General features: G+C 40.2%; 1 protein-coding gene across 2 annotated transcripts; it reads right to left on the reverse strand.

The window, feature by feature from the left end:
• Positions 1–344: 344 nt before the first annotated feature.
• Positions 345–26,320, reverse strand: TM9SF2 (transmembrane 9 superfamily member 2). 2 transcript variants are annotated; one of them, XM_053384523.1, is made up of 17 exons: positions 26,040–26,320; positions 19,949–20,016; positions 19,097–19,190; positions 15,679–15,806; positions 14,978–15,107; positions 13,800–13,924; positions 12,965–13,079; positions 11,064–11,143; positions 10,857–10,965; positions 9,283–9,415; positions 8,164–8,283; positions 7,494–7,551; positions 6,747–6,906; positions 6,216–6,367; positions 5,557–5,668; positions 3,826–3,997; positions 345–1,643 (listed from the first exon to the last, which is right to left on the reverse strand). In XM_053384523.1, exons 1-17 carry the CDS (start codon positions 26,166–26,168, stop codon positions 1,576–1,578), a joined length of 1,953 nt encoding a protein of 650 aa, XP_053240498.1. In that variant the 5' UTR covers positions 26,169–26,320; the 3' UTR covers positions 345–1,575. The 2 variants fall into 2 exon arrangements, with proteins under 2 accessions (XP_053240498.1, XP_053240500.1); XM_053384525.1 differs by lacking the exon at positions 26,040–26,320 and adding an exon at positions 25,641–25,712.
• Between the last annotated feature and the right edge of the window lie 137 nt (positions 26,321–26,457).

A 26,457-nucleotide genomic window follows, 5' to 3' on the forward strand; every position in this document is an offset into this window, starting at 1 on the left:
GAAGTTTGATACTGCTTGGCCAGTGGGATTTTTTGGTGGTTTGAGTTTAACTTGTGTAGTATTTTTATCAAAAGTCATTTTACCAGTTTGGTCGAAACCAAAAAGCAAGATAAAAACAAACTGCCACATAAATGAAAGAGTGGTTCACACTTTCCCCATCAATTAAGTCTTAAAGGAAGGGAGGGAACCCTCCACAGCCGTCCTACACTATAGAGCAAAGTATGAGATTTGCTGTTCCCTAAACCAGAATATACATTTGCTGCATGTTTTCTTTTTTGCTTTTTGTAACATACCAAGTTTAATTACAGAGTTGTAATGCTAGATTACAAGACCAAATTCAAAAGTTATTAACAAAAGATACTTTTATTGGATTTTAATATTCAAGCATTAGTTTATGATCTTTAGAAAGAACATATTAGAAAAAACATAGGTTCTTTTCTCCAATCAGAATGTCTGAGCCCAAAACATGCAGTTTAACTTGGTTGCAGATATGCTCTTGTGGGAGACATGCAGGCATTAACGTAAACTCAAACCAACTCAACATGATAAACATGTTTCCATTGCTTTTTTCTGAGGATGCATATGGGTTAATGTCAATTCCACATCTAGCAAATTGAACCATTCTATTAATACAAGACAAACAGCATTTCTGCTTGTGTATGTCCAACCCCTCCCCAATCAATTCTACATAATATGAATCATTAAAATCTGTTGTGAGCACACTTGACAGTGCGTCTTCCTTCTCTGTATGCAGATCTTCTCAACATATTATCCAGTCTCTTAATCTAGTTACGCTAGCGGATTAGAACTGACAGTGTAGTGCAGTTATGAACAGTTACATCTATATAGGGTAGAGCAGATTAACAAAAAAAAAAAAAAAGGTAAACCAACCTAAAATTTAACAAATATAATCTACATATTTTTAAAACATATCAATATATCTGTATTTACAAAATTTCATGGGTTTATTTATAATATGTGATGATCCACTGAAAATGTTGATAGTAATTATTACAATTATGAATGGATAGATTCCCAAGACTCAAGAGGCACATGGTTCCAAAGGCCAACAACACTGGAACCTAATGAAGTCACAGAAAAAGTGAGGTGGATTTATGGCCATAACTCCAATATAAAAAAAAATCAGGGAAAAAAAATCAAAAGCAACACACGAGTCAACCTTCCAAGTCATGATAGAAAGAAGTTATTTCACTGGGGCAGGGGGATAATTAACCCCACTCAACAAGCCTAGAAAACTGTATTTACACCCGTTATTTATTTAGAAGTATCATTAAAAATTCTGTAATGTACTCACTTCTAGCCAGTCATTTAGAATTTAAAAGTTCTACTATAAGCAACATTTACAAACGCATACAATATTTAACTTCAACCTTCAGTAAGAACACCCAAGTGAAAACAAATTGCAAAGTTATAATACAAATGTTTTGGGTGGGCAAAATGTATATTCAGCATCATTCACAAGGTACAGAAGTCAATACTTCAGATAAAGCTTAAATTCTTCTTCAGAAGCGTATCATTATATTAGGATGATGGCTCCTATATTTTACAGTTTCTTCAATCCACTTTTACAACGCTGTATATTTTGGTCACAAACCAGAAGCATGCGAAGAATCCAATTGTTCCTACAAAACAGAATGTGAAGTTTAAATTGGCAGAATAAACATCAATGGATCTGTTACAGCAGGGATCCTCAAACTATGGTATGTGGGCCAGGTAAACCTGGCGTGGCGTAGGAAGGTGGGTGCTTGGGGAGTGGTGTGCAGCCTGGGGGGGGGCTCCCTGGGGGAACAGTGCCAGCCTGGGGGTGTGTGTGTGACAAAATGGCGGGCGGCACAGGCTCCACGCCGTTAAGACATTGAAACAAGAAGCTTCTGTGCCTGAAAGAGAAGGTATTGTGTATTGCAAAATAGGGTTGTGTTGATGCAACACAGCTGTTTATGCAGGAAGCACAAAAATGCAAATGAGCAAAGGATCCATGTGGCCTGGAGAAAGTGTGGAAACCACATATGCCAAGGATGAGTTTACATTTCTGTTAGATACTGTAACACAGGGGTCCTCAAACTTTTTAAACGGGAGGCCAGTTCACTGTCCCTCAGGCACTGTTGGGGGCCGGACTATAGTTGCCCAGAGTTGTTGACCTTTTTGGAGCACAACATGGCATAGTTTTGATGCTGAAAAGCACAACCAACCAGACTATTTGACTTCATAATTTTTGGCTGATTTATAATCCAGGGTAGCTGAAGGATATTGGAGAGTGGAACATTTGGTAAGTCTGTTCATGGCTGGAAGATAACCATGTGCTCCAATAAACCAACAGAGACTACTGCTTTTACAGCCCTTTGAATATGTAAGTTCCTGAGCAGTCGAAACCTGCCTGACAATGGCACATTGATTTTATGCCCCTGATTATTCACAAAAAGTATGTACAAATAGACTTTTTTTAAAATGTCACTTGAAGTCTGTGTTTCATGTAACTGAGAATTAATGAGTGTGAATTTTTGCAACTTTAGATGACTGAAGATAGGTATTGTTCCTTTACATGTTGCAAAGCTTTTCTATGTTTATGCGTCAGGTTCTAATTCAAAGTTATGTATGTAATGTGTTTGTAGTGAAGAATGGTTCATTCATGATGAATAAAATTCAGCAAGAACTGTGAATGATATCGTATTATTTTTTTCCTTAGTAGCTAAGCCACTGATGTTTAACTGACTCATTTACTCCGATACAGTATTGTGGGCCCAGCTGTAAGTCAGATTTGTCACATAGCTCCCAGTATTTTGCCTGCTGTGTCTGATCAATGACCCGGAATGCAGTGTGAGAAGCAAGTGCCCCAAGCATGTGCTACACCGTCACAGCAGCAGGGCACCGTCAGAACCCTTCTTGAGGCTGACCATTTTTAACAGATGAGTAAGCAGCAATATAATAGTTTTGATGCAACAATTATGAGTTTCTCTTTTTAGCTTTTATATCATCTTGACACAGGAAGCCAGATGCCTTCGGGGCTTGTGTGTGTGATTTTGATCACTTGCTAGAATGATCTCATCCAAGCTTAATGAAATTTACTATGTACGTATCCCTTAATACACAGCCTCTTTTTTCTTGTAAACAGCTACGTTTCTGGGGGGAGGGAAAAGAATCCCAATGCACAGTTATCGGCATATAAAACTGGAAAATGTTACAAAAACTGTTCCAGAAAGCAACAGTAACTTGTGCAAAAGAAATTTAAAAATTGTTTAAAATACTAAAATGGAATCCAATTAAATTCTTATATTTTATAGCCGTCAAGGTTTTGACGCCTTTTCTCTAAACCCTTACAAGTGGAGAAGAATGTTCTCCAAATAGTACAGCTCTCTCTGTATAAAACTTCTAACAGTCCTTAATAGGTAAACAAATGCAAGCATGCAACAATACAGATTAAAAAGTGGAAGGGTTTGTATTTTGCATTTTCAATCAAATTCTGAAATGGCCCCTAACTGTGTTTAGGAATTATACAGATGACTGCCAACGTTCAGCAGCCAGAGATGCAGGTAGAAAGCAGAGGAGCAGGGAAATCAACATAAAGATGTCCTGACTACAGTTAAACATCCCACCTTTATGTCACGACAACTTGAGGTCCATAATCCACATTAAAATAGATAGGCACACAAGTTTGTTTTTTAAACAAGCAACCATAGGGATGTCCATGAAACATTAGTATGAAAAAAGTCTGCACATGGCTCTAGAACTCTTAAACTGTATTGTGTGAAGCACCCCGGAAGCACTCTAACATAAAGTCTCAGTACCAAAAAATATATTCATATTTACCTGTGAAAAGGAAGAAGATCAGTACCATTATCATAGTGTACCCAAAGTATAAAATGGTGCTTGCTGTACCCGTAATTTGAAGTTTGGAAAAGAAGTAGTGTACTGCGTATATTAGGAAATAAACAGCGGTAAAGCCACTGGTGAGAAATGAGCGCCACTGCCAGTGATAATCCTAGAAAAAAGAGAGAAATGGTTGAAAAACCTGCTAAATACTTGTAGACCTTCTGGGCTACAATCAATCAACTTACATGCATGAGAATATTTACAAACCAAAGCAACATAAGACTATATATTTCATATCTAATAATGATGACCCTTTATAAGGTTTTAATAATTTTCTAAGATGAGCTACTGGCAATTGATTGTGTAGAAAGAGACCATTTGCGAATCAATAACTTACTCAAATAAAATACTACAGGGATGCCCTTCTGAAGGGAGCAAACACATTCTATGCTGACATTTGGAGGACATGCATTTTGGAGCAGATACCACAAATGTTCTAGGACAGTGCACAGTGCCAGGCATGTAAAGGTGGGGGTAGAGGATTTCCATCCCCACCTTCCTATCTCTAACACAGCAGGTATGTACTGCAGTCCATGTACAGATTCACTTGAAATGTAAAATGGGATTAGCATTAAGAAAACCAATTGAAACCATGGAGCCTGTTTTTGGTAATATTCCACAGCTAGGTTCTTTTGGTGATCAGCAGCAAGGCTCCATTTACTGTATCTGGCAATCACACCATGGAAAGTTTTAGTGTCAGAGAGGACAAAGCTGTCTTTAAAAAGAAAAAAAGAAGAGGCACTTGACCCCAGCACCTGATACGATTTTAAAAACAACCTGTTGGGAAATTGATGGAGATCGTCACCTAATCGGGTTAAAACGATTCAAAATATTTGAAGGTACAAACATTTGATTTATTTAAAAAGATGCTTAGGTTGCCTCATAGGATGTCTTCTCTAAACAGCCAGCAATGAAAATGGCAAGCGTAAGCAAGCAATAAATACAGATTAGAATGCACAACCCATCTTAAAAGGGCCATATATTTCACATTTCTCGGCCCCAGCAAGTTTTAGCAGTTATTACACGATCTATTATATTTGAGTCAATACACAAATCTGGAGTATACCCTATGCTGTCCCTAAAACATGAAGTAAAAATTAAGGAACCTAAAAATAAGGTTGAGCAAAAAATGGGGGTGGATGATATGATGATGATGATTCCTATACAGTCGTACGTTGGAACCCAAACATCTTGTGAGTTAAACGGTTTGGCTCCCGAATGCCGCAAACCTGGAAGTGAGTGTTTCGGTTTGCAAACGTTCTTTGGAACCCAAACGTCTGACGTGGCTGACCCAGCTTCTGATTGGCTGCAGGAGCTTCCTGCAGCCAACAGGAAGCCGCGCCTTGGCTTCTGAACATTTTGGAAGTCAAAGGCACTTCCGGAACGAATTCTGTTCAATGTCCAAGGTACCACTGTATTTATATGGGTACCTACTCAAAGTTTTTTTGGGGGGGGATTTTGGCCTCGCTCCGGGCACCATAATACCAAAGTCTGCCCCTGGTCCTCAATACAAACATAAGTGGACAGAGGCACTTTATGAAATCTCCCTCCACCGTTGTGTAAAAGGAATAGCAACTTAGGAGCCAAGTCATTGATTGAATCCTTTTTCCTAATAATTTAAATCCCCCCAAGACAGTACTGTTGCAAGAAAGAATTCTGTAGGCTTACCTCCGCACACAAGTGGAAATAGCAAAGTAGAATAGTAGCCTCAGAACATGTGATAACCAGAATAATGAACACCAGAAACAAGAAGCCAAACATGTAATACATCTGATGAGACCTAGAAAACAGAAGTTTAAGCATAACAAAAATAGTCTTGGTGAAGTTTACCTGGCCATTCTAGCATACAAGTGGCAAATATTGTTGAACTCCAGCATCTGAAGACTGCTCAACCAAATCCATTAAGAGTTTATGGCATAAAACTACTCCCATGTTTAATTCATCTCACAGTTCCCCATGGACTTTAGGGCCATAGACAAAGATTCCCCACCAACGAACTGTCCCACCTAAGACTGGTAAGACCTTCTGTGACATAAGAACACTAAAACCAATGTCAGACAGAGGTGTCATGACACTCCAAGACCTGCATCAGGCAACTTTTGGTTGGATGGTTTCAAAGGCCTATGGCCAGACAGCTACATACTTGCAAGCATAACACAGGCTTTATATGACATTAAAGCAGAACAGTCAAAAGCTTTGATAATGGAAGAAAGCAGAGAGAAGTGCAGAAAAACAAATACAAGTTCTTTTTTTAAAAAAAAAAACCAGCAAGTTGAAAAAGTACTTTAGAAGGCATCAAACATTTTTCAAGAAGCATACTGGCTTACCATATGCTATTAAGAATGAAGAAAAGTTGTATGAAGATGCATCCGAAGGGCAGAATGCCTCCCATTATGATACCAGGTAATGGCTGCGTGTAAAATGACTGCTCAGGAATCTGACGAGGAATCTGATTAGTACGAACTGGATGTTCTATGGCCTTTAAAAGATATAAACAAGGGTGGGGAAGAGACTTTCTAAATAATCTAAATTATACTAAACACCACAAACAGAAGGAAGTACTTAATCAAAAGAATTTACAATCCTATGGCTTTCTAGCACAATAAAGGAAATCCAAGCTAAATCTCATATAACGAGGTCTACCACATTCAGAATGGTTTTCTTTGCTTTGAATCCTGTTGTTTGACCATGCTTTATATATACACAACTCAATCACTGAAGTCAGGCAAGACCCCAAAATCCACAGCCTTCTAAAGGACTTGACCCACCATTTGTTTTCAGGCAGTTCAAAAGGTACGAGATATGTGTGCAGAGAAGGTGAGTAAAACATGTTAAGATCAGAAAGACAAAGAACTTACATTCTTCTTGAAACCAAAGTAGGCCCCAATGAACGTCAGTGGTACAGATATGCAAAACCAGAGGGCTAGAACGGCAACCAAAGTACCAAATGGAATGGCTGCAGAGGAATGTTCTCCCCAGAGAATCAGATTCATGATGAAGAAATCGGCAAACACAATGCTAAGAGAGAAACGAGATTTAACAATTAACTCACACTTGATTAATTTCAATGTTATTGAAATCATATCACTATATGTCTAGCTTAACGTTGAGCCCAGGTGACATGTAGAAAATATCAGGCAAAGAGGTCAAGCAAGCCTTTCTTCCTTAATCTAACAGGACTGAGCTCCAGCAGGAGTTGACGTTTCAGTTAAATAGCTCCAAATATATGTCTGTCTTAGCTCCACTTCAGGGGATGACTGCTTGCTGTGATTAAGCAGAAAGATTTGACATAGGCATTGTATAGTATATGACACCACAGATGCAGCGTGGTCTGAGAAGCAGCCCAAGGAGTAAAATAAAGAATCAATTAAGAGAACCCCTGTCTTTTTAAAAAGTACTTCTGTCATGCTGGCACTGCTTAATCAACTTTTTTCATGTGGCAGAAGGAAACAAGGTTTACAAAAAAACCAAAAAAGGGCACAAACTGTGCACAGCTCTGACATGCAACGATGTTGCTGTGTTTTACTTATGTTGCTGAAGACTCACCAGTTTTAGCCAAGCTTTTCATATACCTATTTTAACAGTAATCGTATGAATTAACTTACCCAGGGCAAAGGAAGGCTGTCAGCAGAACATTTGTCTTCCATTTTTCACCCCCAAATGCTGTATGAAAAGAAACCCAAAACAGCATCAATTAAATGACAGGTACTGTACAAACACAATTCCCTATTTATTAGAACAGTTTAGACAGGCACTTGAACTTAAAGTTCAGTTTTGTTATTTGTTTCTTCATCTTTATTAAAACAAAATTTTGAAAAATTAGACTGATTCAACATACCGTACTGCATAATACTAAAAGTGCACACTGATTCAGAAGCTCAGTAAATAGGTTTAACTTTTGTTTTATCTCCCTTTCAAATACATATGGACCAAAGCAGACAAAAGCTGGATCAAACTTCATATGTCAAACAAAATGCAATTTCAAAAGCCACTGACAGCCTGATTTCCATAACAGTATGTCAGTTACCTCTTCCCCTGCAAGCAGATCCAAGTAAGAACAATTGACGTTAGAGTTAATACAATAAAAGAATATCCAACTTGAAAGTTTGCTAGCTTGAGAACAATCTAAACCTGCATGTAGTCTCTCTTCAGTCTTAAAACATTTTTCCATCTTGCCCAGAGGGCAAACAGGATCAGAGGGGAAATCACTGCTGTGATGATAATTTAGACTAATGAACTTAAGTGCTGTCACGTTAAATGAACTTTTGTACTTACATTTGTAGAATCTGGCAGCAACGTAACCTGCTGGGGTTCCAAGCAGCACCCACAAGACCACAGCACAGGTCATTAATGCCCCCCGATTTGCAGGTGACAAAAACCCAAGGCAAGCAAAAACTGAAAAAGGAAATACACAACATTTAGAGGCCTCTTAAAGATGTGTGTGCTTCACATGTAGACTACCTTAATCACATCTGTTGTGCACAGTACCTAGGAGTGGTGGCACAATAGTATATTTCCCCCTTTTTTCCAGAGGTTTCAGATTTTTTACTTTGTGAAATGCAATATATTTAGGATTTGTGCAGATGTAATGCTCCCTGATCTCTTCATCTATCCACAGTTCAAGTAGCCTGAAGAATACTGCAAATCACCTATGTGAACGTCCTGCTGGCCCCTACAACATCCATTTTCACTTTTGGAACCCACTACGATAGCACTATCTGTATGCTGGCATAAAATGTGATAAAATGTGTTAGAGAGGGGGGATTATTGGGTTGTTCTTGTTTTTATTTTTATCATGTGTTTTGATATTGTGATTTTATGTTGTGAACTGCCCTGAGACTCGCGGGTATATGGCGGCATTCAAATTTAATTTAATTTAACAACAACAACAACAATAATAGTAATAGCAGTAGTAGTTACCAACCAGAATTCTTATTATTTTATTTTTACATTTAGATTCCATGTTTCCTACAAAGAGCTTAAGGGGGTATACGTGGTTTCCTCCACATTTTATTCTCATGACAATTCTGTGATGTGTATTAGGTCGAAACATGTGACTTGACTGATGGTCAGCCAAAGAGCTTTATGGCTGAGTGGGCATTTGCATGAACCCTGGGTCTTCTGGGTCCTGATCAGTTCACCACTGTAGCTCTCAGCATCAAAGAAGTTTGAGAGTCAAATCTCCTATGTGTGTTTATGTTTTGAGGACCTTGTGAACATCCAGCACCAGCAAACATGCCTCAAACCAGGAGGGGGGATAGATACATGCAAGGGAAGGACGAGGAGCGAACAAGCACATTTTGCGTTGTTGATCATCTAACCAAGGTTAGGCAGAAGAGCTTTTAGAATTAAGGGGCACTGCTTCACCCATGTATCCCATTATGTTATACTTACATAGAGTAACAAAAGTCATAATTAAAATCTGTGTTCCAGAGCCCAGAAACACTGAGAGTAGCATTCCTTTTCTTGGGGGCCTAAATATGTCACCATGAACCAGTTTCCAACCAAATTCTTCCTGGGCATCTTCCTGAAAATTAATAAGCCAGTTGAGGGGTTTATACACACAATTATATATACCTCTAACTTCATCCCTCCAAATACACAAACTCTGCGTATGGTTTATATATCACACGACACCAAACATTCAATCTTTATAACTCAGAAACCAACGAGTAACATACAAATGAGATCTCAGAACTTTGTTGTTTTGGGAGATAGTAAAGTTGGGACCCTTAGTGTGAAGATTCTTGTTGGGGGTGAGCTGAGCATTTAGAAAGGAATGGGCAAGCCCTACTGCTGCCCAGGAAGGCATGGAAAATGTGAGAACTCTTTATATGCTGTCTATGGTCTACAAGGCTCCTCCCCAGTTCTGTCCCTGGCCAAGCTGAAGCAAGAATGCCCTGAATCATGCAATCATTTGTAGACAGAGTCACTCCCCAACAGGAAGAAATCCAGTGTGTGCTGGGATGACAATCTGAAAATCTTACTAGTCTTGGCAGGGTAATTCATGGGATACATCAGGCTTCCTCAACATCAGCCCTCCAGATGTTTTTGAGACTACAATTCCCATCATCCCTGACTACTGGTCCTGCTAGCTAGGGATCATGGGAGTTGTAGGCTAAAAAACATTTGGAGGGCCGAGGTTGAGGAAGCCTGGGATGCATCATCCATCAAAAGAGGTAAGCAAAATCATGGTAATCACCCAGCTCCCCTTGGTCTGTTTGGGGTAACCTTTTGGGGGGGATTGCATCTGTGCTCAGCATTACCTTATGGAAAACATATAAAATGGCTTTGTACGGACAAGGCTCGCAATTCAGATCCCCTGTGGGCTGCAGTTATTGCAACTGGGAAGGCCTCTTATTAGTTAACTGTCTCAAAGGTAATTCCTTCAGGTGTTCAAGATGCCTGTGATATCCAAGATTAATCACACTCAGACTAGATCTAATGAAACCAATGGACTTGTTATTTATGCCCATTGAGTTCAATGGCTCTACTCTTGAGTATGACTTAGATTAATAGCATCCCTATTAATATGTATTATGATCACAGAAATTGAACAGACTGTGTTCCACCTTTCTTTTTGACAATATTATACGCTACAATGTCCTAACACAAAATTCTGTAAGTAACTATTGTTGCAAAAGGAGTATGTTTATATCAGTTAATACAGTTGCGAGATCAGCTGGTTTTTATTTGCTGTAAGCCACAATGAGTGGTGTATTTATACTGTACTTGAAGGGTAGCATATAAACATTCTAATAAAATGAATATACATAAAAGCTATTTGGGCATAATACAGATAAAGAGTTAGGTTGTGGATGTGCTTATCAGAACATGACTCGGGCAAGGACATTCACAACATTTCCAAACATGCATATTTAGAAGGCATCACAAAAAAGTTATATTTAGAGACCTGACAATTTTAAAACATTTCTTCTCCAAATTGTTTTAAAAAAACTTATACTTACAGTAGAATCCATCTGATTATATCTTGCAATGTCTTTATGCAAAGTTCTTAGCATGATCATAGCAACCATCCCAGACAGGAAAAGGACAATCACAAGAGAATTCATAATGCTAAAAGGAAACATGATAGCCAGTTGTCAAACCATTATCTTTTTTACCAAAAAGGTGCTCCAATATGTTGAATTACAAAGTGAAAACATTTCCCTTACCTAAACCATTGTATATGTGTGTGAGGCATGGATTCTAAAATGTAATCCCATCTGGAGGCCCACCTGATTTCATCATTTTTCTGAAGAGAAAATGGTTAATTATTAGATGTCATACAACTGAAATAAAATTATAACAGACTTGCCAAGTTTTTATACTGAGAATGGCAGCATAACTACTAATATATATATATATTGCATAAATAATTCTTGGGGATCATGAACAACTTATTTTCTTCTGATCCTATTTACATAGATACTAATGAGAATTTTATCACTATTTTCAGTGGAACCGAGATATCACTAGGATTCCTGGCAACCAACATCATTATGATTTTCGTCATAATATTCAATATTTATATAATACTTTCAAGTCTTCAAAAATGCTCACAATATGCTCATTATCTTGTTATAATGCTTACAGCAAGCCCTGTAAGTTAGATCAGTATTATGACCCACCACACTGCTGAGGAAGGACAACTAAGGCTTTGAGTGCCTTACTTAAAAGTTTATCTGGTGAGTTCATGACAGACACAATATTTGAATTGTGGATTTCTAACTCACCATGCGACACCTCTCACGTTCAAGATCAGATGTCAAGAATGTCAACTAAAACATATTCTTTTTGAGCAAGGAATTGCTTCACTAAAATATCAGACATGATAATGAACAAATAAAAGGTGGCAAGCAGCTACCATTGCCTCTATACTTCTTGAAGGCTATATTCTGCATAGAGACTTCTCATTGAATCTGCAATCCTCTACACAGAATCATAGAATTGTAGAGATGGAAGGGATCCTAAGGATCATCTAGTCCAAACCCCTGCAGTGCAGGAATATGCAACTGTCCCATACAGGATTCGAACCTGCAACCTTGGCATTATCAGCAGTGTGTTCTAACCGTCTGAGCTATGTGCTTGCCTAGAAGTAAGTTTCACTGACCACAGTGGAACTCATTCTTGAGTAAACATGTATAGCATTAAGCTGTAAGGTAAAGGGACCCCTGACCAGTCGTGGCCGACTCTGGGGTTGCGGCGCTCATCTCGCTTTATTGGCCGAGGGAGCCGGTGTACAGCTTCCGGGTCATGTGGCCAGCATGACTAAGCCGCTTCTGGCAAACCAGAGCAGCGCACGGAAACGCCGTTTACCTTTCCAGCGGAGCGGTACCTATTTATCTACTTGCACTTTCATGTGCTTTTGAACTGCTAGGTTGGCAGGAGCAGGGACCGAGCAACGGGAGCTCACCCCGTGGTGGGGATTCGAACCACCGACCTTCTGATTGGCAAGTCCTAGGCTCTGTGGTTTAACCCACAGCGCCACCCATGTCCCAAATACCATTTTAGTGTAGATCCAATATAGAGCAACCAGGGGCCTGCTCACCCAGTGGGACTTCTTCCTCTCCTACCACTATGGCTCCCTGGCACACTTGCAAAAGCTGCTCCAGAAGGCAAGCAGATTTCTGTCGCTCAGGCAAGTGGCCATCATTGACTGTCTTCCTTTATTAGAATTCCAAAGAATTTTAACTGAGTAACATCTATGACATTTCCTACAAAAGTTATTTCCCTAGTTAGCCTAGAATAATGCAATAAAAAAGTTTAGATGAATCTCCTTTCTTAAGACATTTACTAGGATTTCATTAGTATTTCATAATGCCACTTTTTAAAATTCACCTAAGACAGCTCAGTCAGTAGAGCACAAGACTCTTAATCTCAGCCCCATGTTGGGAAAAAGATTATTGAATGGCAGGGAATTGGACAGGATGGGCCCCATGGCCCCTTCCAACTCTGCTATGAATTTCTGGTACAAGAATCACCAACAGAGTGTTATTTTAAAAGCTCAGAAAGTACTTTCCAAATCATGCCCTCTCCAGGAAAAGAAATGGGAAAAGCCAACAAGCATACCAACCTCAAAAGTAACTGAATATGTGTAGGGAATTTTGACATTTCCAGAAGCAAGCTTGTTACTTAAATCCATAGGTGGTCCCGTGCAGTCTGGGCTGTCAGGGTTAGTATGCTTGTAACTGTTTAAAAAAACCAAAGACAATAGATTTGAGTGCAAAATGCAGTCGTTCTGGCAACAGATTTTAAATAACAAAACTAGGAGGAGGGTATTTGGTGGCCTGAAAGAGACTAGCCCCCCTGCTTTAAATCATAGTTTAAATTATGCAATGGCTTAAAGTGCACATTGCTCAAAGGTCTCCACAGTGCTCCTTCCCCACTACTTCATTTAACAAATTAGGGATGTACCAAACCAGAGACTGACTTGATGTTATATGTAACCAGCACTCACGGTTTGGCTTTACCCCCTAACAAACCATGTTGGCAAGGCAAGGTCTGTTTTTTAGGAGAGAAACAAACCTCAAGGGCTGGTTTGCACATAATGGAATGGTATCTCTTCTACTAGGAATAAGCAGGGGAGGAGTGACTCGTGAACTTTGGGGCAGCAAAGCCATGATTAAATTGTAACTACGGTGCAGTTTGTGTTATGTGTGAACTGGGCCTATATAAATGGGATCACAATGGTAGCAATGTTTACTAACTAGTATCGTATATACTTGTCCAGTATTATTTTTCCTATTAAGAATGAAAACTCTAAAGTGTTCTCTCCCTCCCACTCCTGTATCTTCCACTTAATATGAAGTCCACGGTGAGGAGCATGTTAAATTCCCTTCTATCTTTCAAACCAAGTTATAACATTGCCAAGATGCCACGCAGATCTAGTAATAAAACTAAAGGCTCACCTTTTTGGTTCAAGTTTAGCAGCTACTAGTCTTGCGCTGGGAGCTTCATTTTCTACCATGTGGTAGGCTATTTTGATGTCCACATGGTTGAATATGTAGAAGGTGTCATGTTCATGGAACTCAGACTACAGAAAAAAATATGTAGAAAAAACTTAATCAAATAGGTGGATGGAGCAGTGCACAACTGGCTATAAAATAACTCCCCTCCCCTTCATCATCATCATCATTGTTATTATTAACATTTATATGCCGCTTGTTTCAACAAACCACAGATAAGATTAACCACATTTTATTTTGGTTTGAAAATCACAACAAGCTGCACTTCATCTAAAATGGAAGTAAAAGCTTCCAAACTCCTTTTATAGTTCCACAGAAGGGGGAACACATCAGTCCACTGTTTGCTTCCTGCATTCTCATACCATATATAAAAATGAGGTAACTGTGAAAAGCCATTTCATAAGATTCCATTTTTACACAGTCCAAGCTTTAAAAATTGATCCCATTTCTCAGGTTTAAGAAATTAAGTCTAAAACCTTGCAGTACAAGAAACAGCATCACAGTTTACCATTAATGCTAATTTATGAACTAAGCTGACTTTTGTATACAGAATCATGGATGCTGGGAATATCCCAACAGCCAAACTTTCAGGAACAAAAATATAACATTTTATGGGAGCTGAAATCCAACTCCAAAGAAATATATTCTGTCTTTCAGAAACAAATTCTCCTCCACGCAGAGACTGCAAATTAGTTTGAAAATTCAAACTGGTTCACCAGAATCACTAACGGATAACATTACCTGTCATCCAATTTTTCTTTCATGCAACAATTCATTTCTATGTTCTTTTTCTGCTGTTCTAACACCAACTGCTTTAATAAAAGGGGAAGGCATAAGGTGTGGAAATTAATGGTTTTATGGAGCAGACTTAGCATATGGGAGGAAGATGTCAGGCTGAGAAGCACAATATTAAGCAGATTAGTTGCCTATTGTTATTAGAAATAGCCTTTGTCCATCTACGCCTCCTTCTACTCCTCCATGATAACTTAGTCATTGCAATGGTGTCAATGCAGGCTCCTAAAAATAGCATACTTTCACTGATAACAGCAAAAATTTAGGAGGGGGGGAATCAAGCAGCATAGTAATCTTGCACGCATTATTTAAAATTTATTTATACATACACTGATAACACAGGCATCTTTGGGATGTCCATCTTCTGTTAAGTAACAACCAATGGGAAATCCAGGATTGCAGAACCTTTGGTTATCTTCCACATCATAACACCAAGTTACTGGCATATTATCCACAATCCTATAAAATGAATAAGTAATACAGTATTTTCAATTAAGCCTGTATCATTAAAGATGTACCACAGCTATAAATTTTGAGAAGAACTTTATCTGTCAAGGCAAAATATAGATTCACTAACAATGTTAGTAATACTAATGTTTGTTGTTGTTTAGTCGTTTAGTTGTGTCCGACTCTTCGTGACCCCATGGACCAGAGCACGCCAGGCACTCCTGTCTTCCACTGCCTCCCGCAGTTTGGTCAAACTCATGCTGGTAGTAATGTTTAGGTGATAACTAATGGATACTGCTTGGGGAATAGATTCTCTCTTTCTCCTGAATGCCTCCCCAAATCGGCTCCAGATGATTCGCACTATCACCATTTGCCTCTATAGTTTTTAATACACAAAAGGATATCTAATTGCTGTTCCAGTAGATCCATACTTTTATTTTTTAAACAGAAATATGTTGTATTAAATGGAAGAAAACATTACATTTCTTTCCACGAATGTCCCATATTTCTCATCATAAGCTACCACAATTCTATATTTTCTACTAAAAGTAAGCAATTGGTTAAAAGTTAAACATGAACCTACCAATGATGCTGATAGTTCAGTAGCATACTCTTTTTCAGAAAATCTAGTTTTTGCTTGTGATCTGGGTTTTTCAAATCATATTCTTTTGTACAAACATGCTTGCAAGTCTCTGTTTTCTTAAAGGTAAACTAAAAAAATGAGAAAGAATTTAGAAACAAGTCTCCTTTTTACACATTGCTCACTCAAATTACTTAAAGATTTAATGGAAAAGTTCCCAAAATAATAACAGCAGAACATCAAAATGCACACATGCACAGGTTCTCAAATTATTACATACAACAATTCAGTTAACTTACGTGATTTTACCACATGCCTAATAGCAACTTTTTTCTCCACAACAGCAAACCCAAACTCTCAATCCAATTTTTATTTTGTTAAGAAGTCCAACTATACTGAAAACTATTTCAAACTATTCTCTCTTTTACCTTAAACCAAAGGGAATTTTGATCCAAGTCTTTTAACAACCTGAACTGCAAAAAATATTTCAGGTGGCTAATTCAGAAGGATTTAATAAATAAAAACTTACGGGTAGAATAGGCTAAACAACAGAATTTTCTACATGGCAGTAATACCACAAGCACATTTAAAATAATACCTGAGTGAATTTTTATACATACTGATCCTATACTAGGCTTCTCTGTCCTAAACTGCTTTAAGAGACTGCCTAATATGGTTGCGACGGGACGTAGGTGGCGCTTTGGGTTAAACCACAGAGCCTAGGACTTGCCAATCAGAAGGTTGGCGGTTCAAATCCCCGCGACAGGGTGAGCTCCCGTTTCTCAGTCCCTGCTCCTGCCAACCTAGCAGTTCAAAAGCCCGTCAAAATGCAAGTAGATAAATAGGTACCGCTCCGGAGGGAAGGTAAGCGGCGTTTCCGTGCGCTGCTTTGGTTTGCCAGAAGCGGCTTAGTCATGCTGGCCACATGACCCGGAAGCTGTACGCCAGCTCCCTCAGCCAATAAAGCGAGATGAGTCCACGACTGGACCTAATGGTCAGGGGTCCCTTTACCTTTTTAATATGGTTGCATGATGTAACTGAAAACTATATAGTAAGATGAGGGTACAAAGAAGCAGGACCCATCTTAGTTTAGATTCTAGCAATACTGTAGCTGCAAACAAAGCATTACATTTGGTGCAAATGAATGAATGTGTGTTGGGGCAAATGAAAAATATAGGATACCAAGGTGAGATGTTCCCAGTTTGTTTGGTGTTTTTTTTAAAAAAACCACATTCCTAATTTCATCAACTGGCAGCCAACATGTCCGCAATTCCAATGCAGCACAACTGTTTCTAAGGTAGGAATATATTATCCAGGCAAGCCCTTTTCTTCTATAGCTTGGGGCCCTTCCCTTGAATAGCCTAGGAACAGACTAAGGCTGTGTGCTTCTAGGGAGGTCTGGCCAGACATAGGGCATGCCTATGAGGAGCATAGCTAGACATGTTTCTAAGATGGCTAAGCTGACCAAGCTTCTGAAGCCCAACCAGATGGTAGGCGGGGGCTGGGGGAGTGAGCGTCACTCTTGTCAGCACTGCCAGAGCTATGCAACTGGACTCACCAGCCCAGATATTATTTTGCATAATGCAACACCTGCGATATTGCCCAGTCTCAAATCTTCCATTTAGTGGGAGATTGAGAGGGTGGTTGCTGAACAACTCCAAGCACGCCTGGAGGATGCAGACCATTTGGATCCCTTCCAATCAGGATCTAGACCTCATCATGGGACTGAAACTGCCTTGGTCGAACTGGTCGATGATCTCTGGCGGGCTAGGGACAAAGGTGAAAGCTGTTTCCTAGTTCTGCTGGATCTCTCAGCGGTCTTTGATACCGTCAACCATGACATCCTTCTGGACCGTCTAGAGGAGCTAGGAGCACTATTATACAGTGGTTCCGCTCCTTCCTTCTGGGCCGTGTCCAGAAAGTGGTGTTGGGGGATGAGTGTTCAGACCCTTGGGCTCTCACTTGTGGGGGGCCTTGGGGTTCCATCTTCTCCCCCATGTCTTTTAATATCCATATGAAGCTGCTCGGAGAGATCATCGGGGGTTTGGGCTGAGTATTCATCAGCATGCAGAAGACACCCAGCTCTACCTCTCTTTTAAATCAGAATTGGTAAAGGTCCTGTGTGAGTGTCTGGAAGCAGTTGGAGGATGGATGGTGGCCAACAGACTGAGGCTGAATCCTGACAAGACAGAAGTGCTGTTTTGGGGGGACAGGAGGCAGGCGGGTGTAAGGGACTCCCTGGTCCTGAATGGGACAACTGTGCCCCTGAAGGAGCAGGTGCGCAGCCTGGGAGTCATTTTAGACTCACAGTTATCCATGGAGGCGCAGGTCAGTTCTGTGACCAGGGGAGGTATCTACCAGCTCCATCTGGTACGCAGACTGAGACCCTACCTACCCGCAGACTGTCTCACCAGAGTGGTGCATGCTCTAGTTATCTCCTGCTTGGACTACTGCAATGCGCTCTATGTGGGGCTACCTTTGAAGGTGGCCTGGAAACTACAACTAATCCAGAATGCAGTAGCTAGACTGGTGACTGGGAGTGACCGCCAAGACCACATAACACCGGTCCTGAAAGACCTACACTGGCTCTCAATACGTTTCCGAGCTCAATTCAAAGTGATGGTGTTGACCTTTAAAGCCCTAAACGGCCTTGGCCCTGTATACCTGAAGGAGTGTCTCCACCCCATCATTCAGCCCGGACACTGAGGTCCAGCACAGAGGACCTTCTGGCGGTTGCCTCACTGTGAGAAGTAAGGTTACAGGGAACCAGGCAGAGGGCCTTCTCAGTAGTGGCACCTGCCCTGTGGAACGCCCTCCCATCAGATGTCAAAGAAATAAACAACTGACTTTTAGAAGACATCTGAAGGCAGCCCTGTTTATGGAAGATTTTAATGTTTGATGTTTTATCATGTTTTTAGTGTTCTGTTGGGAGCCGCCCAGAGTGGCTGGGGAAACCCAGCCAGATGAGTGTAGTATTATTATTATTATTATTAATCATAAGTCAAGCAGTGTGGGGCTGGTGCTCCTGTCAGAGTTGAAGCAGGCTGTCTCCTTGTTGCCAGGCAAACTGTCCAGTAGGCAGCTCAGCAGCAATAGGCCTGTGCAGCAGGACTCAACAATACCCACAATGTAATGCTGATGTTGCAGAAAGTGCAGTGTGGGAAAATGTAAATGGTCTAATTTACCCACTTAGGGCTCAGACCCCTGTGAAGAAAAGGTAAAGCAGGGGGAGCAACACCAGTGAGTCCTCTCCTGATCCTAATATTTCCTCAAGAATGTCATGTGCTAGGGCAGGCTTAACCAAAAGCCTAATGAAGTTTTAAAAACCTTCAGTCCATTTGTACAAATCAAAACATGCCAACAACTGGGATTCACTGCTTAGATTCTGCAAATTCTTTGATTTTTAAAACAATTAAAATACCTTATATGGCGAGGGTTCAATCCGTTCTCCAAACAACACCTGACCAAGATTTTCAGATGGACGTTTCCCTTCAGATGCTTCGCAAAAATCAAACCTAAAATCAAATTCAGCAAAACTTGAAGTCTGTCTTATATTCTATATCTAAAATGCATACCTATATAAAATTCAGGACAATTTAATGAATTTCACAGGAATCTATTGAATCTTATTTAAGTTGCCTTATTTGAACACACTTCCCTGTTGACAATCATGTTCACTAAGTTGACTTTCAACCACGTGTGCTTATGTCTGCATCACTGAGCAATATATTTGAGATAATGCTCCACACAAATTATTTGCTTGTTACAACTCCCTTCATTCCTGATCATTGGCCGTGCTTTCTGCAACAGATGAAAGTTGGAGTTCAACAGTACTGGTCTATATTAAGCACCCCCAAAGTAACATCTAATTAAGTTATTTGTGCATGCCATTTAAAGATGATTGACTAAAAACTTTCATTCTTTACAGGGATCCAAAAATGTTAGATTGGCTTAGTAGTGCAAATTGCAAAATTTGGGATTCTACGTTTTGAAACATCTATAGCCAGCAAAAACCATTAGTTCAAAATTCTTCCCAAGTTTTTTGTTTAAAATATATAATATATAATTGAATGGAGAAACCAACTTCTAAAACAGAGCAAGAGAATCCTATCCTCTTGGCAAATATCAGGAGCAGGATTTAGCAAGCTAAACCTTGGTACAAAGCAACTAAACCAAAGACCAAGTAACACTGACACTGCAGCTTGGACAATCATAACCTTGTCTACGAAATCTATCCTATCCTAAATCAAAGAATAATATTTCATATACTTACGCAGTATATTCATATGGAAGGACTGATTCCACAGAGTCTAGTCTATTCACAAATAGCTCTATCACAGGCTGCAAAAACACAACGAGACACCATTTATAAATTTAACAACATGTATACACGTCATTGTAATAAAACCTTAAATTCTTTTTGTTAACCGCTTATCAGTAAATAACAGGAAAGAACAAGTGTTTCGGAATGTTAGTACTGTAGTGTTATACTGTATTAAGATATATACTTAATGTATCAGTCATCAAAGCTATACACACTGCAATTATAGAGTATTTTGACCATTATTCTAAATGTGTATGCTCTGCCCTTCCTTACAAAAGATGAATTACATTATGCAATTAGCATTATGTAATCAAGCTTGCCTGTGTGACTTCTACAAGTAGCTATAAAGAATAGTTGTTTTGATTTAAAACCACTGTATATCAGGTCTCTGCATAGTTGCCATCTGCATAGTTGCTCAATCAAACAATAAAAGTAGTAAAATAGAATTGAGATAGGACAGATTTAATAAACAGAAGACTACATGCATCTAAAAGTGACAGAAAGTCAATGAGGGAAACAGAGTATTTATGAATTATTTAATTAAAAGAGTTTGTAATACAAATACACTGTAGGAAAACTATATCGGAAATGAAAATGGCAAATAGTGCAAAACAGTCTTCCCAATAGAAAAAATGATGTAAGTTACACTTACAATCCTGGCTTGGGGCCAGGAGGAGCAGAGAGGCTGATCAACCACCATACCCCAAGTCCTGATGGCACATGCCAAGGCAAAAAGTGGTGCTAGGGGGCAGATCTTCCTTCCTCATTGCTTTACCAGCTCTAGGCTAAAGCTTCCATTGAAAACTTGCCATTTCAAAAGGTGAAAGGATGCCAATAGCAAATGTTTTAGGAAAGCGTTGCAATTTAAAGATTTACGCTTTGTTTACTGAATATAAGGAAACTAAACATGCCAAATCAGCTTATTCTCTAGGACACCAACTTTTCATGGCAAATTGCCCTAATTTGTGTAGAAAAGTTTTCCCATTCAAAATTTTCTGGGAAACCCACATCACGGACCTCCACAAAACTTAGAAAAATAACATGAAGCCAGCCAACACCTCTCTCCACCAAACTGCATCCAGTGTTGTGTTTTCCTGGAGGAAATGAATTAGAATTTTTTCCAGGTTTGAAACAGATTATTTTTAGAGGATACTCTCTTTTGGATTACTACCTTGTTTTATCTCATTTGGCAGAGGAATGTTTTAAGACACCCAGGGCTGAACTTTATACAGCTTTTGTTGACTTAGTCCAACATGATGAATGAATTTTATTATTTCGGTCACAGACCAGTTCCAGCCCACATACAATATCAAGGAAGTCATAGAACACGATAGGGATACATTTGATCCAACATGATCATTTATGGAAAAAAATGGAGCAGTCTTCAGCGGACAAAAGTCTATTATTTCTGATTAGGTGTTTTACTGTGAGACATCCCCACAAGCCAGCTATAGTACAAGAGGTCAGCTCTCAAAAATATGGTTGCATCAAGGGAGGAGAGTCAGATATGTACTTTGGCTCCCTTTCTGCTTGATCTGTCCTCGTATGATTCAAGTTCAACTCACTTGAGATGCGTGCCCTCAAACTGGAAACCACCTCCATTAATATATTACTGTAAGCAGATGATGCTCTATTGCTATCTTTAACAAAAAGTTTTAGAAGGGCTTTAAAGCAATTTTCTTCATAGAGAAACAGTGAAAAGATGGTTGTGATAGAACTAAGATCTTGCTGTTGTTGGTTTTCTAGAAGGGGATTGATTTCTAAGTGGTATATGGATGACTATTTGTTGGAGTAATTGAGAGCCTTTTGGTACTTGGCGTTCTTTTTTTGTTTTCCATTGCTATGGAAGACCCACATAAAGCAGGCTATAGCAATGGAATCTCTTACCTCTCAGGCTTTCGTTTCTAAGGGTGGACAGTTTGTTCTAGCCATCTTCCAGGTCTATAGCAGAGCTTTCCAAACTTTTCATGTTGGTGACAAACTTTTTAGACATGCATCATTTCATGGCACAGTAATTCAGTTTTACAAAGAAACTAGAGATTAAACTAACCCCTTTCCAGCCCTGGGAGGAGCGCAGGGAGTGTTTGCATGACACACCTATACACTGCAGTTGACACGCTAACGTGCCACAACACACAGTTTGGAAAGCTGAGACCTGCGGGTATAGGGCAGTTAATTAATTAATTAAGCAAGCTCTGGTCTCTATAGGGTCAAGACTGCAGCCCAACAATTGTTTGGAGTTGTTTTTTGGGCAGAGAACATTGATGGCACTCTAGAGAGAAGGCACAAGGGAATTTTTTGAAAATAATTTTTGGAACTCCTAAATGTATAAGGAGAGCATATTGAGGTGGGTTTTAGGTTCCTCCAAGCAGTTGCATGGAACACTGTTTGCAATTATTGGCTTCATATCCATTTCAGGAAATTTACGTAGTTGATTGGTTTGATAGTCAGAGATTCTTTCATGAGCTTCTGGGGTGGAATCTGCATTAAATACATCTTTTGGGATTTTTTGTGGATATCCCCCCTACTTTTCATTAGGAAACTAAGGTGTGCATAGAATTAAGGAGCTGATGGCCTTTTCTGTCAAACTTGTTCCCCAATATATTTGGGTTTGGATAACTGGAAATGTTATTAGATATAAAAGTATTTTCAGCCCTCTTAACCTTCCTAAAGCTCAAAGAGCTTTTATGCTGGTGTGATGCAATTCTCTGCCAGGAGCATTAATGGAAAGTAGATTTAACTGAACTTGATTAGAAGAAAGAGTACACCATTGCAATAAGGGTTGTCAGAAATTTATTTGTCATGTTCTGTTTCACTGCAAACACAAGAGCTAGGAAGCATCTGATCCTCCCATAGTTAAAGCATCAATCTGGTACTGATGTCAGAACTCCATATGAAGGAAAAAGGTTATAAGAACTGTAGCCCTTTTTAAAGCTGGTGATCAAGATAAGGGTTCAGATGATCTCAGAGTGAGTTTGAAATGGATGTAAAGCACTATATCTTTTTCAATTATATTACATTATGTATGTAAATATCCATGATGTTTGGGGTCTGGTACTCCAGTTGTATTTTACAATGGTATATGACTTTATGAATAAATCTGATCTGCAACAAAACTATTTTGGGGGGGGCAGTTGTCCTGTTGTTATTATTCTTATTTCATGGTGTACTTATGAAATAGAACATTTTCTGTGAAAAATAAAGCAGTGGAACATCCCCCAGATGTTTTATACTTGTAAATCACTTTGGCAATTAAGCAGTATATAACAACAACAACAACATACAGTATTTAAGTGCACTTGCAACATTCATTCGCTTTGCTACTCTTACATCTCTTTCCCCACAACTTCTGCTGTTTTATACTTCTTCTTCTTAATTGAATTTTTACACTTTATACTCTTTGCTAACTCTGCCCAATATGCAGCAAAGGTTTCAGGAATCTTAACTTGATTTCCAAACACAAAGTGATCCATTGGAAGGAAAAGACATACAAATGCAAAGAACGTGGTATGGCCTTTAGCCAATAGACCAGGTTGAAAAGGCATCATCAGACACATGGAGAACATCTTTTCTCCTGAGAACAATGTGGTAGCACCTTTACATGCCTAGGTTCACTGCAGTGCCTTCAATGTATCCATACTGGAGAGAAACCCTATTCTTGCCCATACTGTAGTCTGCCCTTCACAGAATCAGGAACTTTAAGGAGGCATGAATGGGTTAATCAAGTTGTCCAAACATAGTATTCATCACATTGAGATTATTGTTGTTTTAACTTTCTACAAACATTAAAAACTTCCTTATAACACTCCATATGCACAGACTATGGCATGATCAATGCATGCATCACAATGAGATGGTAAAATCCTCAGGTGATAAATGGAGTGCTCCGCTTTAGGTTACAGGTGGCAGTATTGTTTTCCCCTTGCCGAAGAAGCAGCCCCTTGCTGTTGTTTAACTCTTCCAAGCTCTATGTACACTGAAGGTGTTGCATGTAATTATAAATAGGCTATCACCAGTTTAAACCACCAGTTTAAACATACAGTATAATTTCTAATCTAAAGTCTGTGAAGCTGCATGAAATTTAAGGGCAGCTTAAACTGCAAGGAGCATTAATACCATGAACTTATTTATCATCATCACCATCTTACTTACAAGCATGCTTACCCCTCTTTAGCCAAAAGTATTCCAAGAGGAGCTTACAAAAATCAGTATAAGACTGAGGAGCAGGTACTACATAAGAGACATGTCACATAAGGAAAGAGGGATGGGTAAGGAAGAGGGAAAATGCAAGCCCATGTTTCAGTTCCAAAGTTATGATTCCTAAACACATGAATGCAGCAAAAGTGGTAATCATACTCCATTGCCAAATATTATTATTTCAACTTCAGGCATGTCCTTCATCAATTTATGACTCCAGAGAAGGAGAAGGGAAAATAACGGTACTTCAGGATGGAGAGAAGAGGAGCTAATCTTGGGGATATGCAATCTCTTTAGGCAACTCATTAATAAAATAAAATATTCCTCTAAGAGACCCCGAGTCACTAGAACATAATAAGTTACCTAACACTGGCCTACCCAATCACGTACCCCTACACAACTATTCAATGAAACATGGCTTCCTTACAAAGCAGCACTAACAGTAAAAAAGGAAGGAAGAAAAGGAGGGGTCTGAAGGAAACCCAAAGAGAAGATAAGACAAATTAGGCTGCTGCCAATCCCACCACAGAAGTGCAAGGAAGTGCATTTTACACATACATACACAGAGACAGACAGAGAGAGAGAGAGAGAGAGAGAGAGAGAGAGAGGGAAGAGAGATTGGATGGCCACATGTCCTGTATGATCTAGTTGAGATTCCTGTATAGCAGGAAGTTGAACTAAAAGACCTTTGGGGTCCATTCCAACTCTACAATTCCCCAGAGGTCCCTGCAGAGCATTCTTGAGAGTGGGATGGCTCCTCCCATCTGATGGGGCAGGCAAGGTTCATGAAGATCCTCCTTGTGGGAAAGGCCATCCTGCTCTCCCTGGACAGCCCCAGAAAGTTGGGATTTCTGCTTTCTCAGCTACATAGAGCTCAGCTTTAGAGCCTTATTTTAGTTTTGTTTCTCCAACTTCAACTTCAACTTCCAAGTGCCCATCGTAGGAGCTGCTACATCCTAACATAAAGGTCTAAGGCAATGAGCAAGCCACAACGGGCCACTAAGCCTGACCAGCTTGTTGGCACTTACACATGCCTGGGCGCAGACCCCTACAAGTGTCCCTATTTTTTAAGGACAGTCCCGGATTTACTGTCCTGGTTTCTTATTTGATCCTGGAATGTCACACTTTTCCTTAGGACATCCGTATTTTCCTGGGAGAAATGTTGGGCAGGTATGGAATACGATGTCCCTATTTTCCTGGAAAAAAATGTTGGAGGGTATGGAATAAGATGTCCCTATTTTCCTGGGATAAATATTGGAGGATATGGAATAGGATGCCCCTATTTTCCTGGGAGAAATATTGGAGGATATGGAATAGGATGTCCCTACATGCTGGCCACATGACCCGGAAGCTATACGCCAGCTCCCTCGGCCAACAAAGCGAGATGAGCGCCGCAACCCCAGAGTCGGTCACAACTGGACCTAATGGTCAGGGGTCCCTTTACCTTTATTTCCCTGGGAGACAGTTGGTAGGATATGAAATAGGATGTCCCTATTTTCATCGGACAAATGTTGGAGGGTACGGGGGCACTGACAAAAGCAGAGATTAAAAGATGCAGTTCAGGGCATTCTGGAAGACTTCCTGCCTGCCTGCCAGCCAATCCACTCCTCCATCCCAAACGCAAGAAAGCCTAAGCAGACAGGACACACTTTTGATCTGAAGGGGGGGGGGTTCCTGTCAATGCACAGTTAGTATGCATGTATGCATGGGGGGGGGGCTATTATGACATGACACGACACACACCCCACTAACCGACATTACTCGTACTCTGACACACACCCCTCCGGCATTTGAGGCCTCGCTCTCCGGACTCAACCGCCCTTCCCAACCCGCCCCTACGGACCTTGCAGTCGGATTTGTCCGGGTCGTCGCAGAAGTTGACGGGCGCCAGGCCGGGCAGGTAGAAGGCCGGGCCGGAGGGCGAATTAGCCACCAGGAGCGCGACGGCCAACAGCAGCTGCGCGCCAGTCATGGCGAAGGGAAGGCGGGTGGGGTGTAGGAGGGTGGGGGGTGAGGGAGACAGAGAGAACGGATACGGGGGGCGGTTTTTTTTTTTTTAAGGGAAGAGGGTACCCTCCCCCGCGCCCAAGCACGAAACCGAGCCGAGCCTCCTCAGCCGCTACTTCCGGCTTCCTCAGACACGTCAGCTCGCGCACACGGAACTGCGAGGCACGAAGTTCGCGCGTGCGCGCGAGCGAGCGAAGGAGCGAGCGGCCGAATCGCTTCCGCCCTCTTTCTCGCCCTTCTGTCCCGGTTGCCAT

This window comes from Podarcis raffonei, chromosome 4 (genome assembly GCF_027172205.1).
Source record: "Podarcis raffonei isolate rPodRaf1 chromosome 4, rPodRaf1.pri, whole genome shotgun sequence".
In the NCBI taxonomy this organism is placed as follows: Eukaryota; Metazoa; Chordata; class Lepidosauria; order Squamata; family Lacertidae; genus Podarcis; species Podarcis raffonei.